The sequence below is a fragment of the Hemitrygon akajei genome, chromosome 18 (genome assembly GCF_048418815.1).
Source record: "Hemitrygon akajei chromosome 18, sHemAka1.3, whole genome shotgun sequence".
Classification (NCBI taxonomy): Eukaryota; Metazoa; Chordata; class Chondrichthyes; order Myliobatiformes; family Dasyatidae; genus Hemitrygon; species Hemitrygon akajei.
Window position 1 is genome coordinate 44328390 of NC_133141.1, and position 18719 is coordinate 44347108.

The 18719-nt window shown below is 41.2% G+C and overlaps 1 protein-coding gene across 3 annotated transcripts in view; it reads right to left on the bottom strand.

Annotated features, from left to right (window-relative positions):
- Positions 1-18719, bottom strand: part of LOC140741384 (breast cancer type 1 susceptibility protein homolog) — a 92452-nt gene that overhangs the window by 25663 nt on the left and 48070 nt on the right. For all 3 annotated transcript variants that reach the window (XM_073071549.1, XM_073071548.1, XM_073071547.1), the window contains exons 13-17: positions 18115-18458; positions 14983-15070; positions 14100-14177; positions 13451-13491; positions 836-919 (exon numbers count right to left, since the gene is read on the bottom strand). In XM_073071549.1, coding sequence (XP_072927650.1) covers positions 836-919; positions 13451-13491; positions 14100-14177; positions 14983-15070; positions 18115-18458 — 635 coding nt within the window. The remainder of the gene's footprint in view (positions 1-835; positions 920-13450; positions 13492-14099; positions 14178-14982; positions 15071-18114; positions 18459-18719) is intronic.

An 18719-nucleotide genomic window follows, 5' to 3' on the forward strand; every position in this document is an offset into this window, starting at 1 on the left:
CTCTTGCATTGGGCAAGTGGGGAGCCAGTGAGAAAATGGGCAGTGAGTGGCTGTGATTTAGCAGACAAAATACAGGTACCTGAGTTATGATAGAAAGTTTTAGAAGTGAAAACATGATGGGCATGATGATGAGGATATCTGCACTTGTAATCGATAGGTTTCTAAATCAATTGGTTAACATTTTATCATGCAGCCTGCTATATAGAGACATAGTAATATTCTAGTAAATGTAGGATGGTCCTGCAATAAGTGGTACCAACATACAATTTAATCAAGAAACTGTAATAAAATTCTCTGGTTATTTGCTAATAACTTAGTAACCCATTTTATAGCCACAGACTGATTTAAAATTGTTATTCATTAATTAAACTCTTTAGGGAACTTTAGCAATTAGATGCCAACAAGTCATTTTGTCACTGATTAAACTACTAAAATGACATTTGATTTTTTTAAGCTTATATTGGAGCATTGGAGATGATCTTCCATATGCCACATGTCCAAGGTCCATCAGGCTCACAAGGATTCCCTACTGAGTTCTTTACTCACTTGAAAGATGGCAACCAAACTACAATCCCCTATGTACACATTTCACAGTAATGCAAGCAGAACAGTTCATATTATTCCAGATGACAATTAGTTGCTCAGCTATTTCATCAGTAGAAATTAAAGTAATCAATTGACAAGAAGCCGAAGACAAGTCATCCTGGGAATGTAATTATTTTTTAATTGGAAAGGCAAATTCGTGCCTGTTATAAAAAATGTGTTCCCTGGAAAGAGGATGGGGGCGGGGGAAACAAGAAAAAGAGCAGCTGGCATTACAAGTCAGTGATCTTACTTTTCCATCAAATGTTTTTCTTGCTTTTCTTGGACCATTGTGATTTCTTCCATTGATTACATCACCTTGCACCTCAAACTCAAGCTGCAAAATTTCAAATTTCAAATTTTAACACCCATTTTCACGAATAGTACACACATCCAGCCACTAACTTTACAATATCTATGAGACAAAACTATACTAAAGATAATGTGTGGGTAGTGTAGTTTAGAAAATAGTTTCCACCTCTGCACTACATTGCAATGTTTTTTTTCCTCTTAGTAAGAGATCCCGAGGGGAGAATGGACACTGAAGCAGTATAAAGGTTTTATGCTCCATTGAGACCAAGATTGAATCCAATAGCCAAAGGAAATCAGAAAGTAGGAAAATAAACAGTGGCAACATAACATTTACTTGCAAAGTGACAGGGTTCTCTGGAGTGTTGTAGAACAGAGAGGGTACAGGTACCCAGCTCCCTGAAAGCAGCAACACAAGTAGAAAAAGTTGTGAAGGCATATGGTATTGTTACCTTGAATGGACAGGACTGAGTACCAGACTTGGGACACCATGTTACAGCTGTACAGGACATCTGGAACATTGTGTGCCATTCTGACCACCCACCATACTAATAAAAACAACGTGATTAAGCTAGAGTTCATAAGACATTCACAAGCATGTTTCTGGGACTGGCAGCCTCGAGTTACAAGAGGCTAGGGTTGTTTTCCTTGGAGCAAAGGAAGTGGGGGAGGAGGAGAAGAGAAGAAGGGAGAATGGTGTCCTGAGAGATTCACCAAATCATGAGGGGCATAGATAAGGTGGATTACAGTAGATTTTTCGCAGGGTAAGGGAGTCTAAAAAAGAGGGCATATAGTTAAAGTGAGATGGGAAAGATTTACAGGGGACCACAGAACCCCCCACCCCCCACCCCACAAACAAAGGATGGTGGGTATATGAACTGAGCTGCCAGACTGTGTAGAAGTAGGTACAATTATAGCATTTAGAAGACATTTGGACAAATTAACAGATCGGAAAGATTTAGAAGGATAGAAGTCAAATGGAATTAGTTCAGGTAGGTATCTTGGTTGGCATGGAAAAGATGCCTGATTTTGTGTTATGTAACTGACTTACTTACAAGTCAGAATGTTCTGAGCTCAGGCAAATAGATTTTGCATATTTTTAACTATTGCTTTTGGAGAACCGATGGTGGGTGAACAATAAATGTATGCCCAAGTTAGTGATCCACTTCAGTTGGCTTGTTTCTCCCCACTGCAATTGCAGCCTTTCAGATTCTATCATCCTGTTAGCTTATTCTCAACTTGTTCACAAACCTTTGCTTAACAAAAAGAAATTAAGTAGGTTTTATTATATAATATTTCAAATGCACTGGATGGGTAATTTATCACTGTTAGCTGCAAACTATTGATTTTGTGTCTTGAAGAGAAGACAGATGTTCAGATAGCATTTAAGTAGATGACCATAAAAAAGAACCTATTCTGCACAAGTATAAAATAAAGTTTTCCTTAGCTCAGTCATGCAAAGCAAATGGAGTTATGCAAATTGAATGGAAACATCAAAAAGGAATATCAAGATGTACAAAATGACTAAGCAATATACATATATAATATACTTTGTGTAAAAATACAAAATTACAAAGTGATTTACTCTCTTATCACAATGCAACAGCAAGTTTCCCCACTGTAATGGAATTAATCTACAAGGCCAACAGGGAACCATTCAACCTGCATCAAATACTCCAAATTCAGTTCAACCCAGCTTCACACAGACAACACATATGTAAAGGGCATTTGGAGACCAAACTTCAAATCTCTACCGGCACGTTCAATGATGCGCTCAACATCAGCAATATTGTGTTATTCTAATGACCTGTTACCAATTGTACAACATTGCCCTTTGTGGGTGGTTAACTGCTACCCAGTGGACTATGACATTTGAGTTGAGTTTGAGACCTTTTCCTCAGGCTCTCAAAGGCTGCTGGCTCACAGAAGGTAAAGGCAAATTTTGTGAAAATGGCTCCACAGAACTGGAAAGTGGTCTACAACAAGATTCTTGAAAACATCAGCTAAATGTTCAGGAGGATAGATTCTGGACTAATACAAGGCCTGGGCTAGATTAAGTGATATAGTTTTAATTTCACCATGATAGTTTAGCATTAGCTTCAAGCAACTAAATACATCTCTTTGAAGCTGGTGGCAGATTTGGCTATTACAATAGATTGTTCTAAAATTACATGTAATTTACCAATGTTCCTCAGGGAAAGAAGTTCGGCACATTTATCTAGTCTAGCATACAAGTCACTCTAATACAGCTGAGTCATAACCATCCATTGAAATAGCCCAGCATTTAAGATGAGCAATAAAATCTGGCTTTGCCAGCCATATGCAGAACCCACGAATAAAAACTGGTGAAGCAAATTACTAATTACATATAGTACTGTGCAAAAGAATTCTGTAAAGTGAAGATGCTATCAAAAATAATAAAATGAAAAGTTTCTAAATATCCAGAAATTTACTCTGAAGATCAGTAAACAGTAAAAAACTAATCAAATCAATATTTGGTGTGACTACCCTTTGCCTTTAAAACTATCATTCTCTTAGATACACTGTCATGAAGTTTAAGAAGAAAATTGTCTGGTAGGTTGTTCCAAGCATCTTTGAGAATTTGCCACAGTTCTGCAAACTTTGGCTGTTTCACTTGCTTCCGTCTCTCCAGGTAATCCCAGACAGCCTCGATGATGTTGATCAGGGCTCTGTGGAGGCCATACCATCTGTTGTAGAACTCCTCATTTTTCTTTTCACCGAAGATAGTTCTTTATGACTTTGGCCATGTGTTTGGGATCATTGGTCCCAACTTCATTCTGCAGCAGGACAATCAGATGCCTCCCTGATGACACTGCATGATGGATGAAAATCTGTTTGAACTTCTCAGCATTGAAGATTCCATAATTTTCTGACCAGATCACCAACCCCATTTGCAAAAATTCAGCCCCAAACAAGCAATGAACCTCCACCATGCTTCACTGTTGGCCACAGACACTCATCCATGTAGTACTCTCCAGCTCTTCTATGGGCAAACTGCCTCTTGTTTGAGCCAAAAATATCAAATTCTGTCTTGTCAGTCCAGAGCACTTGCTTCCATTGTCCAGCACCCCAGTCCTTGTGTTGTGCGCAGGAGAGTCTCTTGATTTTGCTTCCACTTCAGAGGAACAGCTTTTTGGCAGCAACTCTTCCATGAATATCACTTCTGACAAGAGTTCTCCAGATTGTAGAAGGGTGTACTTAGGTTCCAGTGGTTTCCATGAGTTCAGAGCTGATAGCAGTGCTGGCCTTCTGATTTAGAAAGGACCTCAGTTTGATATCTCTCTCGTCCGCTGCAGTTTCCGTGGCCGACCACTGTGTTTCTGGTCCTCAACCTTGCCAGTTTCTTTGTGCTTCTTCAGAACAGCTTGGACAGCACATCTTGAAATTTCTGTCTGCTGTGAAATTTCTGCCTGGGAGAGACCTTGCTGATGCAGGGGTGTCTCGTTGCTATGCTCACTCTTGCCATGGTGCAAGAATTGATGATTTGAAGATTAAACTGTTACATCTACCACACCCTCACCTTTGGCTGTCCTTTGTCCAGTTTAATTCCTTCTATACGCATTTCTGTTTCAGTTAATCAGTTTAGTTCATTTAACTCATTAGATAGATAGATAGATAGATAGATACTTTATTCATCCTCATGGGGAAATTCAACTTTTTTTCCAATGTCCCATACACTTGTTGTAGCAAAACTAATTACATACAATACTTAACTCAGTAAAAAATATGATATGCATCTAAATCACTATCTCAAAAAGCATTAATAATAGCTTTTAAAAAGTTCTTAAGTCCTGGCGGTAGAATTGTAAAGCCTAATGGCATTGGGGAGTATTGACCTCTTCATCCTGTCTGAGGAGCATTGCATCAATAGTAACCTGTCGCTGAAACTGCTTCTCTGTCTCTGGATGGTGCTATGTAGAGGATGTTCAGAGTTATCTATAATTGACTGTAGCCTACTCAGCGCCCTTCGCTCAGCTACCGATGTTAAACTCTCCAGTACTTTGCTCACGACAGAGCCCGCCTTCCTTACCAGCTTATTAAGACGTGAGGCGTCCCTCTTCTTAATGCTTCCTCCCCAACACGCCACCACAAAGATCAACACATTATGTCATTGATCATTTGTACCGATTTGTTATCCTTGCTTAATCATACACTGGACTATATACCTACAAAATAATCATGTATTTATTTCAAAAGTGGTAACTCGTTAAGATGGAGCTCACTCAGGTTCGCTGATTGAGTACACGAGCCATCAACTCGCAGCAGTTCAGCTTTTTGAGCAGTAGCCCAGTGATTGGGATTGATTGGCAAGAACAAATTATAATAAGGCAGGGGCAATCAGAGTGGCCATTGTTGGAGTGGACAGTGCTAGAGTGGGGATTTTGAGGCTTTAGTGAGGAGAGGCTTGAGTGAGAGAAAGTGAAAAGCTGTAGATAGATTCTCCCCCCACCCCCCCCCCCCCAAAGTTTATTGTTCTTCCTTCTTTATATTTGCTCAGTTAGAACGGTAGAGATGACGGGCAGGATAGTGGAATGCTCCTCTTGCGGGATGTGGGAAAGTACAGTGACTTCCAGTGTCCCTGACAACTACACCTGTGAGAAGTGCACCCAGCTGCAGCTTCTAACACTCCACGTTAAGGAGTTGGAGCTGGAACTGGATAAACTCCAGATCATTCGGGAGACTGAAGGGATGACAGACTGGCCAGATAGAGAGGTAGCTAAGCCCAAGGTGCAGGGCACAGGAAACTGGGTGACAGTCAGGAAGGGAAGAGAGGTTAAACAGTCCTGAGTCTTCCAATCGCAGAGGGCGGCCAGTCCTTGGTGTGTGTGCACACCCAGCTGGTGGCTCTCTGCCCGAGGACCCTGCAGATACCTGTCCTGTGACCACCCTCCGAGATGGCACACGCTGGCGATGCACTTTCTCCACCAGGGATGCTGCCTGCAGGAAAGCATGCAAATACTGGCAGACGGCGTCAGCTGTGCTGCTCTGAGGGAACTACCCTGCTTCTACCAGGAACTGTGGAGGGTATGGGGTCTGGCCTCATCCAGGCAGGGTGCTCCTGCACCGTTGGACAGTGTGCTAGCTGCTGGGGGGACTGGTCCCAATCCTATTATGGTGGGTGTCGGGAAGGCGTGGGGAAGTGGAGGGCTGCACCACCACCCAATGTGCTCGTCGGACCTAGGCCTTGGGACGCTACGTGGGAGAGGGTCTTGCACAACGTGAGCCATCTCGTGGGGATGCCCACTGTGCCATTCCGTAATGCTCCGAAGCATTTCTTGCACGGGCTGCACCTGCACACCTTTCACTTCCTTCCCTTCGTCTGCTGACTGGACTTGCCTCGGTGGTCCACGTTACCATCTGTCATCCCCAGCAGAAGTCTCTTTACGCAGGGTTGCTTTGCCTGTACATTGGGAACCTGGGGTGGAAGGTGTTGCATTGGGCAGTACCATAGATCAGGTTCTTGATGAGGTTCACTGACATCCTGTCCACCTGACCATTCTGTGGGCGGGAAGAGTCAGTGTACTATGCATACATGGAATGTAAGGGGCTGCTGTTGAGGTTCTGGCTGCACTTTAGTCCCATGCTCCTCATCTATGGGCACCCAGTTCAGAAGGGGACGGGATGTGAGGAGGATCTCCTGGTGGGCTTGGTCCTAGGCCTGGACAAGATGGCCATTCACAGGTCTAGGTGGCAGAAAATGGAGGGCCACCTAGACCTGTGAATGCCCCAGCCAAATGCCTGCCCCTTTTCTGAGGATATGTTTGTGCCCGTCTGTCCTTGGGGAGAGAGAGCAACGGTTGCCATGGGCACATTGGGGGATTTGCAAGAGTGGTGGCCTCTGGCTGGTGGGGTATTGACTGTTTCATAGATGGTAGTAACTATATCTTAATTTGGGTATACTTACTGTCTTGTAAATATTGAATGTCTGTATCTTGTGTATTAGTGATGTAAATAAACTTATACTGTTTTATTTAAAAAAAAGGGTTAAACAGCCAGTGCAGAGTACCCCTGTGGCCTCCCCCTCAGCGACAGGCATTTCACTTTGGATAGTAATGGGGGTGGGGGGGGGGGGGGAGGTGCAGGGAGAGAGAGAGAGAGAGAGAAAAGTGACTAGCAGAGGAAAGCCACAGTAGTCTATCTCAGTGACTTGGGGGGGGGGGAAGAGTGTACAAGCTGTGGGATAGCGGATTCTTTAATTAGGAGAACAAATAAAGAGGTTCTGTGGACAAGAACAGGATTCCTGGATTGTACTTTGCCTCCCGGGAGACAGGATCTGGAACAGCTCTGATCAAGTCCTCAGCATTGTTAAGTGGGACGATTGCTACCCATGCCACGTGCTAGTAAGGCTAGAAGTAGGAAGATTATATACAGTATAACATGTGGCTAAGGAGTTGGTGTAGAGGGAGGGCATTAGATTTTTGAATCATTGGGCTCTCTTCCAGAAAATGTGGGACCTTACAGAAGAGATGGTTTGCACCTGAACTGGAGGGGATTAATATCCTTTTAGGAAGGTTTGCTAGTACACACAGGTGGGTTTAAATTAGAGCTGCAGGGGGATGGGAACCAGAACAGATAGCAGAGAGGTTCTGGAAAATGATATTGTTAAGACATCAAAGTCAGGAAAAGGTTGAGCACGGTGCAAGTAATATCCTGAACTGTGTATATTTCAATGCAAGTAGTATTGTAGAAAAGGCAGATGAGCTCAGGGCATGGGTCAAGGCCTGGAATTATGATGTTGTAGCCATTAGTGAGACTTGGCTGCAGGAGGGATTAAAGGAGGAGGGGTGGTGTTACAAATCAGGGAAAATTCATTGGGATTATTAGGATCTCTCTGGGGGAGGTATGACCTGTACAGAAGAGACAGGTTGCACCTGAACCCAAGGGGAACCAATATTCTCACATGCAGCTTTGTTAGAGCTGTTGGGGAGGATATGAACTAATTTGGTAGGGGGATGTGAACCAGAATGAAGGTACTCAGGATAGAATGAATGTTTTTTTTAAAAAAAAGCAAAGATAGCATGCAGTCAGACCATCAGGAAGGGCAGGCAGATGATAGGCAAAATTGCAGCCAGCAGGGCGAGTATCAGTGCATTAGGGAGGCAAAATCTAAAAGGGTAGCAAATACAGCACTCAAAAAGTGTTATATTTCAATGCACAGTGTATAAGAAATAAGGTGAATGATCTTGTTACACTTTTACAGATTGCTGGGTATGATGTTGTGGCCATCACTGAAGCATGGCTGAAGGATGGTTGTAGTTAGAAGCTGAATGTGCAAGGTTACATGTTGTATTGGAGGGTAGGGAGGTCAGCAGCGGGGGTGGGCGTGGCTCTGCTGGTAATGAATTGCATCAAATCAGTAGAAAAATGTGACATAGGATCGGAAGATGTTGAATCCTAGTGGGGTGAGTTAAGAAACTGCAAGGGTAAAAGGACTCTGATGGCCATTATATGCAGGCCTCCCAACAGCAGCTGGGATGTGGACCACAGATTACAACAGGAAATAGAAAAAGCATGTCAAAAGGGCAATGTTATGATGGTCATGGGAGATTTTAAACTTGCAGGTCGATTGGGGAAAATCAGGTTGGTAATGGAACTCAAGAGAGAGTTTGTTGAATGCCTACGAGATGGCTTTTTAGAGCAGTTTGTTGTTGAGCTTACTCGGGGATCAGCTATACTGGATTGGGTGTTATGGAATGAACTGGAGGCAATTAGGGAGCTTAAGGTAAAAGAGCCCTTATGAGCCAGTGATCACAATAGGATTGAGTTCAACTTGAAATTTGATAGAGAGAAAGTAAAGTCTGATGTAGCAGTGGTATGAGAGAGGAGTTGGCCAAAGTAAATTGGAAGGAGATGCTGGTCGGGATGACAGCAGAGCAGAAATGGCACGAGTTTCTGGGGGAAAAATGAGGAAGGCGGAGGACAGATCTATTCCAAAAGTGAAGAAATACTCAAATGGCAAAATAGTACAACTGTGGTTGACAAGGGAAATCAAAGCTAATGCAAAAGCAAAAGAGAGGGCATATAACAAAACAAAAATTAGTGGGAAGTTAGACGATTGGGAAGATTTTAAAAACCTACAGAGAGCAGCTAAAAGAATCATTAGGTGGGGAAAAAATGAAATATGAAAGCAAGATAGCAAACAATATCAAAGTGGATACAGGACAACTAGAAAATGAGGCCGGAGAAATAACGGGTGTCAAGGACATGGCAGATGAACTAAATGTGTATTTTGCATCAGTCTTCACTGTGGAAGACACTAACAGTGTGCCAGATGTTGTACTGTACGAGGGAGAAGTTGAGTGCTGTTACTATTACAATGGAGAAGGCTCTCAAAAAACTGAAAGACCCAAGGGTACACAAGTCACCCAGGCCAGATGAACTGCAGCCTAGGGTTCTGAAAGAGGTAGCATTCGAGCTTGTTGGAGGCATTAGCAATGATCTTTCAAAAATCATTGGACTCTGGCATGGAAAATTGCAAATTCCACTCTTTAAGAACGGAGGAAGGCAGCAGAAAGGAAATTAGTTAACCTGTCCTCAGTGATTGGGAAGATTTTGGAGTCAATTGTTAAGGAGTACTTGGTGACATAGGACAAGATAGGGCAAAGTCAGCATGGTTTCCTTAAGGAAAATCTTGCCTAACAAGCCTGTTTGAATTCTTTGAGGAGATTACACGTAGGTTAGAAAAATGAGATGTAGTGGATATTAAATATTTGGACATTCAGAAGGCCTGTGACAAGGTGCCACACGAGGCTGCTTACCAAGTTAAGGGCTTGGGACTGCTACTTTTTATGCTGTATATCAATGATTTAGATGATGGAATAGGTGGCTTTGTCGACAACTTTGCAGATGATACGAAGATTGGTGGAGGGGCAGATAGTGTTGATGAAACAGGCAGGCTGCAGAAGGATTTAGACAGATTAGGAGAATGAGTAAGAATGTGGCAAATGAAATACAATGTTGGAAAATGTATGGCCATGCACTTTGGTAGTAGAAATAAAAGTGCAGACTATTTTCTAAACGGGGAGAAAATTCAAAAATCTGGGCTGCAAAGGGACCTGGGAGTCCTTGTGCAGAACACCCAAAAAGTTAACTTGCAGGTAGAGTCCATGGTGAGGAAGGCAAATGCAATGTTAGCATTTATTTCAAGAAGTCTTTAATAAAAGAGCAGGGATGTGATGTTGAAGCTTTAAGGCACTGGTGAGGCCTCACCTTGAGTGTTGTGAACAGTTTTGGGCTCATTTAAGAAAAGATGTGCTGGCATTGGAGAGGGTCCACAAAGATGATTCCGGGAGTGAAAGGGTTATCATATGGGTCTATACTTGCTAGAATTTAGAAGGATGAGGGGGATTTCATTGAAACCTTTCAAATATTGAAAGGCCTAGACAGAGTAGATATGGAAAGGATGTTTCCCATGGTGGGGGAGTCTAGGACAGAGGGCACAGCCTCAGGATAGAGGGGTGTCCATAAAACAGATGCAGAGAAATTTCTTTAGCCAGAGGGTAATGAATTTGTGGTATTTATTACCACAGGTAGCTGTGGAGGCCAGGTTGTTGGGTGTATTTAAGGCTGAGATTGATAGATTCTTGACTGGACGTGGCATCAAAGGTTATGGGGAGAAGGCCGGCAACTGGGGTTGAGGAGGAGAAAAAAAAAAGGATCAGCCATGATTGAATGATGGAGCAGACTCGATGGGCCAAAAGGCCTAATTCTGCTCCTATGTCATGGTCTAATGCCATGGCAGGGCTTAATCAGGACAGACTGGAGAACTCTAGTAAGGTGCTATGGATGGAACTAAGGAATAAGAAAGGCATGACCACATTAATGGGTCTATATTACAGACCACCCAATAGACCTCGGGATTTAGAGGGAAAAAATTGTAGAGTGATCGCAGACTGTTGCAAGAAACACAAGGTTGTTATAGTAGGTGATTTTAACTTTCCACATATTGACTGGGAATCCAATACTGTAAAAGAACTAGAAAGAATAGAGTTTGTCAAATAAGTTCAGGAAAGTTTCCTTCATCAGTACATAGAAGCCCCAATGAGAGTATGTGAAACTTTATCTGCTAATAGAGAATGAGACAGGGCAGGTGACAGGAGTTTGTGTAACTTTGTATCTAGTGATCATAATGCCATCAGTTTCAAAGCAAATGTATAGAAAGAGGTCTGGTCTGCAGGTTGAGTTTCTAAACTGGAGAAAAGCTAATTTTGATGGTATGAGAAAGGTTCTGGCAAGTATGGATTGGGACAGGTTGTTTTCTGGCAAAGGTATATTTGGTAAGTGGGAGGCCTTCAAAAGTTATAAAGTTAAAAGTTCAAAAGTTAAGCTTGTATGTGCCTGTCAGAATAAAAGATGAAGATAACAAGTGCACGGAACCTTGGTTTTCAAGAGATATTGAGGCCATGGTTAAGAGAAACAGGGAGGTGCATTGCAGGAATAGGCAGGTAGGAACAAATGAAGCATTTATGGAGTACAAAACACACAAGAGAACACAAAGAAATCAGGAGGGCTAAAAGAAGGCATGAAGTTGCTCTTGCAGAAAAAGTGAAGGAGAATCCTAAGGGAGTCTACAGATATGTTCAGAGCAAAAGGATTGTAAGGAACAAAGCTGTCCCCCTGGAAGATCAGAATGGTAATTCATGTGTGGAGCCAAGAGAGATGGGGGAGATCTTAAATGGATTTTTTGCATCTGCATTTGCTCAGGAGTTTATAGGAGTGAGGCAAAGCAGCATTGACTTAATGGACCCTATACAGATTACAGAGGTGGCATCTTGAGATAACTTAGGGTAGATGAATCCCCAGGGCCTGACAAGGTGTTCCCTCGGACCCTGTGGGAAATGCAGAAATTGCAGGGCCCCTGCAGAGGTATTTAAATCCTTAGTGACAGGTGAGGTACCCGAGAATTGAAGCATAGCCAATTTTGTCCTGCTGTTTAAGAAGTACTTTCAAAATAAACCTGGAAATTATATTCCAGTGAGGTATTGAAAGATATTGTAAGGGACTGGATATACGAGTATTTGGAAAGACGTGGACTGATTAGGGACAGTCAGCATGATTTTGCGCGAGAGTTTTTGAAGGAAGTTACCAGGAAAGTTGAAGGAAAGGCAGCAAATGTTGTCTACATCGACTTCAGCAAGGCACTTGACAAGGTTCTGCATGGGAGGTTGGTCAAGAATTTTGAGTCACTTGGCTTTCAAGATGTGAGAGACCCCAGAGAGTGGATGGTTGCCTATCTGAATGAAGGACTGTGACTCGTGGAGTGCTGCAGGTAGGTCCATTGTTGTTTGTCATCTATGTCAATCGTCTGGATGATAATATGATTAATTGAAGCAGCAAATTTGCAGATGACACCAAGATTTGGGGGTGTGGGTGTAGTGGACAGTGAGGATGACTATTAGAGCTTCCAGTGGGATCTAGTCCATCTGGAAAAATGGCAGATGGAATTTAATGCAAAAGAAAAAGTGTGAGGTGTTGCACTTCAGTGGGACCAACCAGGTCCCACTGTGTCTTACACAGTGAACGGTAAAGCACTGAGGAGTGTGGGAGAGCAAAGGGATCTAGGAATACAGGTCCATTTACAGTGGTGTCACAGGTAAATAGGGTCTTACAGGTGGCTTTTGGTACCTTGGCCTTCAAAAATCAAAGTATGTACAGGAAATGGGATGTCATGTTGAAGTTGTACAAGACGTGGGTGAAGCTTAATTTGGAGTATTGTGTGCAGTTTTGGTCACCTACCTACAGGAAACATGTAAATAAGGTAGAAAGAGTACAGAGAAAATTTACAAGCATGTTGGAGGACCTGAGTTTCAAGGAAAGATTGAATAGGTTAGGACTTTATCAAATCTCTCCTCAATCTTCTACGTTCCAAGGAATAGAGGTATACAAAATTATGAAGGCTATGGACTGGGTAAATGCAAGCAGGTTTTTTCTCCCCACTGAGGTTGAGTGGGAGTACCACATGGGTGAAAGGTGAAAAGTTTAAGGGGAACATGAGGCAAAACTTCTTGACTCAGATGGGAGTGTGGAACGAGCTGCCAGCGCAAATGGTGCACGTGAGCTCAATTTCAACATTTAAAAGCTTGGACAGGTACATGCACCGTAGGGATACGAAGGGCTACAGTTTCGGTGCAGGTTGATGGGAGTAGGCAGCTTAAATAGTTCAGCGCTTACTAGATGGGCCCAAGAGCACATTTCTGTGCTGTACTTTTCTTTGACTCTCTGGTCTATTAAAGTTACTTTTCTTTAAAATACAAAAATTTCTTTAACATTTAATTTTTAGAAAAATGTTTGGAAATCTAAACTTGGCTCTTTTCCACTGGTACACTAATGCAGAAGACAGAAAATAAACATCTGAAACAAAATTTATCTAAAAAATCTAGGGTGCCTAGACGTTTGCACACTACTGTTTCTGTCTCAGCTCCTGTACAAATTGAAACATCCAGGTATTTACCATAGTGCATTAATTTCTGCTTGGCAAGTATTATAATATTCACACCAAATTGCAAAACTGAACAGAGTATGTTTAAAAAGTACTTACCTCATCAATCATTGAGCTTTTGTTAAAACATTCAATGATCCCTGCAAGTAAATTAATGCAATTATTTTTCCCAAGTATTATACAGTATCAGATAAGGTCCCAGCCATGCCAGGTATCTAATGATTTTCAGTTTTCAAGCCAATCGTAGCTTTTCAAAGTTGATCTCATAATGCTCATCCTCCAACAGTTTAAATTTCAGATTCACCACTGTTGCAATATCAAGCTCTACTCTGGAGAAGTGAGTCCATTATCAAGTGTAGCACCACAGATGGGCTATACTGTTAGGGGATGATGTCTCTTAGATGGAAACTTAACACAAGGCTTCATCCACTCTCAAAAAGGCAATGGAGAATTGAATGCAATAATTGCTACCGGTTAAAATGGTCAACCGAAGACCAACAAATAATGAGAGCATCTTCCTTGTCGTAATTTGTAGGCCTTTTCTCTATGTATGATGGAGTACTTCATTAATGGCACAGAGGACGTGAAAGATATTGTATAGATACAAGTTTTCTTTTCTGTACATGCATTCCCTGCTGACAAGTTAATTTCTCAGTGGTTCAGCCAGTAGTCAATTTTTTTCCAGATTAATTACCATCTTCACGTGGTCAATATATCAGTTTCTAATACACGAGTAATCTGTACTTACACTGATAACTTACAACCCATCGTCTCCCTGCAATTCCCATGAAGTACTTCAGTGTCCTCTCACAAACAAAATCTGCATCTGAAATAGCAATGCAAAAATCAAAAATTATACTGACATACCAATATGGATTTGGTAATAAAGTCAAAAGGAATGTTCAAGATCATGTTTTCTGCCTGCACTTCACAGGTGTTAAAAGGGGAAAAACAGGCCAGAAAATGGAGCCAAAGCCAAAGATCAAACATAATCCTAAGTGTGAGGTCATCTAGAGGAACTGTATGGCTTACTACTTTCTTATATAGCTGGCTCACAGATCTCCATTTTTATACATTCTATTTTAACTGCTAGTTTACAATTTGTCCTGTACTGGAATCCTTCAAGCTGTCTGCAGAGATGAACATTAATTAATTATACTGTACAAAACTATCTGAGCAGCTAAGTTGCTCTTTACTGCCTTGACATGCAAATCGGCAACATACGGAGATCCCCAGGAGAATTGGTAATTAAACAAAACTGCAGGTACTCAATTTGGTACAATTGCAATGTAAATCTTGACAAAATTAAGCATTTCAACAAATAGCTTACAAAAATTAAAAATCTTCGTATCAACATGCATTCTTCCCATTCTTAAAAGGTTTTAATTTTAGCCATGCAAGCATCAAATGTGTAAATACTTTACACATTTGTTGCATTCAAAGGAGCATGAATTGGTGAGTAGCTTCAGAAGACATTAATAGAACAGAGGAAGCTCCTGAGCAATGCTAAGCACTGGAATAGTCCATGTGGCAAACTGAACCAGATATGCCTTTCACTGTGATTCTCAGCTCTCTTCATATCTAGAATGCCACATCATTGAAAAGATAAAGCTAGCAAAATAATACTGTACCTGTTTTCATGATGACATGGGTTGTACTAGGTGAAAAGTCACTCTGAAACTCAGCTCCTATTTTTCTTGCAAAAGCTTCAACCAATTGCTGTAATACAATTAACAAGATGAATTTAGATATACAGTGAACTTTTATTTTAAGTTAGTGCAGCAGGTCGTGCTACTTCGTCATAGTACCCTACTACTAATCTGTGTGAGGAATCTGCGTGTTTTGTTTTCCTTGGGACACGTGAATGTTATCCCAATTTGCTCTAGCATTCTCCCCCATCTTCATCAGTCACTGAAGGTGAATGAGCAAGTGCAGCAGACAGTGAAGAAGGCTAATGGAATGTTGGCCTTTATTACAAAGGGAATTGAGTACAAGAGCAAGGAAATCCTCTTGCATTTGTACAGAGCCCTGGTGAGACCACACCTGGAGTATTGTGTACAGTTTTGGTCTCCAGGGTTAAGGAAGGACATCCTGGCTATAGAGGAAGTACAGCGTAGATTCATGAGGTTAATTCCTGGGATGTCTGGACTGTCTTACGCAGAGAGGTTAGAGAGACTGGGCTTGTACACGCTGGAATTAAGGAGATTGAGAGGGGATCTGATTGCAACATATAAGATTATTAAGGGATTGGACAAGATAGAGGCAGGAAATATGTTCCAGATGCTGGGAGAGTCCAGTACCAGAGGGCATGGTTTGAGAATAAGGGGTAGGTCATTTAGGACAGAGTTAAGGAAAAACTTCTTCTCCCAGAGAGTTGTGGGGGTCTGGAATGCACTGCCTCAGAAGGCAGTGGAGGCCAATTCTCTGGATGCTTTCAAGAAGGAGCTAGATAGGTATCTTATGGATAGGGGAATCAAGGGATATGGGGACAAGGCAGGAACCGGGTATTGATAGTAGATGATCAGCCATGATCTCAGAATGGCGGTGCAGGCTCGAGGGCTGAATGGTCTACTTCTGCACCTATTGTCTATTGTCTAAAAGTGAGCTGGTTGGCTGCTCACTGTAATTTACACTGAGTCAAGTAAGCTGATGGGCATGCAGGAGAAAAGGTTACAGGGACATAGTGAGGGAAATGAACTGATAGAATTTTTCGAGAACCAGCACCAACTAATGTCAAAAAGAAACACATTATACAATTAAACCTAGTTACTTCTACAATTTTTTTTTCCAAAAGGATATTCAAGTTCTAAAACATACTGAAACTGTAAAACATGGAAGCAAATCAAAAAATTGTACTTCTGAAAGAAAAACCTCAGTTGATCCATCTGGTTTACATGTATTTTAAAGTAAAGATAATCAGGGGCAACACAATCTGCTGGAAGATCTCAGCAGGTCAAACAGCACTGGTGGGAGGGAAATGTGCACCAGGACTGAGAGCCAAGAGGGGCAGCAGAGGAAAAGGGAAGTGGCAAAAAAGGTAATTGGTGGACTGAAGGGCGTAAGATGACAAGCAGGTAATGGGGTCGATTTGGAAGACCGTGTCAGGTGAACGCAAACAAAGGGAGAGATGGAGAAAAATCATGGGACTAACAAACCTCTCCTCTTACTGATGATAACATTTCAGCACTTGTATTGAAATTCACCTCAAATTTTAATACAATGTTGCTCTAATAAACTTAAATGAACAATGTCGATTTTCTTTTAGAAAAAATCAAAACTAGGAGGAAATCCTGAAACGTCTAAATTGATCAAATTGCTGGTGGCCACTGCAGTTACTTCAAATTTATTTTTGAATGCTAACAGCAAAGACTGGGTGCATTTTGTAAATTGTTACCTCTCAGTCGATCAAAGCCAGATTCCTGTCACAAATGATATTAGCACAAAATGGAGTATTATAATGTCATAGCTGTGAAGTTTTAGAATTTCCCAGTTTTTTGTTGGCTCCAGAAGCAAAAATATCGGTACTGAAGACATCTCAGATGTTTCCAAATTCCACTTTGGCCCATTAGCTTTGGTAGTGAACTTTGTTTTGGGAGAGTGGTGATTGCAAGAGAAGGATGGGCTGTGCGAGAGTCAACAAGTTATATTATAACAAGATGAATTGTATACGCTTCACACGAAGGGCAAAGCTGGAATGTTATCACGTGCAAACTTCAAATACAGTGAAAGCCCGACTCTTTTTTACTTTTCATTTGTTTTGTAATTTCACTGGTTCTATATAGAGACCCTGTAGAATTTTGCATAATGGTGACTACTTGGAATAGATCAGTTCAATCATAGTGTGGACAACAAGTAGAGCAATCCAAGTTACACATTGTACAAGGGAAAAAGACTGAAAAAAAAGTTCATGACGATACATCCCTCCTCAGAATATGTGTTCACATTGTTTCCTTTACTACTACTTTCCTAGTAGAGGATAATTTATTCTAGCTCTCAATGGAAGTAGAGCAGTTAACTCCCGTCTTTACCTCAGAGTTAAATGCTATTACCTTAGATGGTTTAGCACATGGGGTTAGTTGAAAAAACAGGATTGGATCTGACAGTAAACTTCTGGAATAACATAACTATTTTCATAACCAACTTTTGTAAATTATACTGATATTTGCTTAATATAGCTACAAAAAATTGGTTGCTCTAGAAAACAATAAAGTTGTTTTTTTAATACAGAAGTACTTTTAACTTTAATTTTACTTCAATTTACTAAAATTCTGGGCTTCATTCCATATTTTTGTGTTATATACATTTTCAATGTTGAAGCTTAGATACACTATATAAAAATATACAAAGTTTCCTCAGAACTTTGGCAATGTTATTTTAAACATCAAATTTTGTTGAAGCTTGGCAAATGGGCAAAGTCAATTATTAGATTATTTACACAAGTGATAACATTGTTATCACTCTGCAGTTAGTTTCTGTGGAATATCTAACGGGAAATTGGTTTGCAGGGAACTGCTGAGCACAACAGTGAAAGCAGCTGAATTAACATGACAACTGAACTATTTCCAGGCTAAATGATAACCATTAATTCAGCTCCCTCCAATGGTCAGGTTCAGTAATTCATCTGTCAGTAAACACTAGATTTGATCAACAGGCAGCACTAAAAATACAGGAAGGTGAAAAAATTCTTACAGACTTGATATCTAAATTGGACAGATTAGTTGTTCTTTCACTGAAGTATTAAAATCAACTTAATTTAAGCTTACAATTTCACGTTTGTTCAATCCTGAAGCCACAAAAGACATTTTTCTTTGAACTGCCGTGACAGTGCTCCTTGTAGAGGTTGAAGCTTTGTTGAAAACAGGGGAGGAAGCGCGAGAACAGCTATTCTGTTTGAAGTCTCTGCACACTGCCTTTTCGCCGGTTCTCTGGTTTTGTGATTGTGGCAGACTAAGACTGCCAGCCATCCCTTGTGCGTGTTGCAACACTGTCCAGAGGGACCAACCGGGAGTTCTTTCTGCTGGTGCCAAGTTACACTCCTCCTTTCCTTTATTGTCCAATTTCTGAATCAGCATGTCTTTCAGTAACTTCTCATCACTGACAACATTTTCTGAAAGAGTAAACACAATGTTAATGTTTTTTAAACACAAGAACCAACAGGATTTGGACATTTTTACAGAAATCATTACTTAAAGGAATGCACGAGAAGGCAAAACTAGGTAATAAATGAAGTGTCATTTTAGTACTTTAAGATTGTCAAAGTAACTATGAAGTCCGCAGAGTATTTGAAAGGGATTTATGAGAAAAAAAATTCACATGCCTTATACCATTTCCCACACCTTTTTCCATTATACTGAACTTTGTACAATAA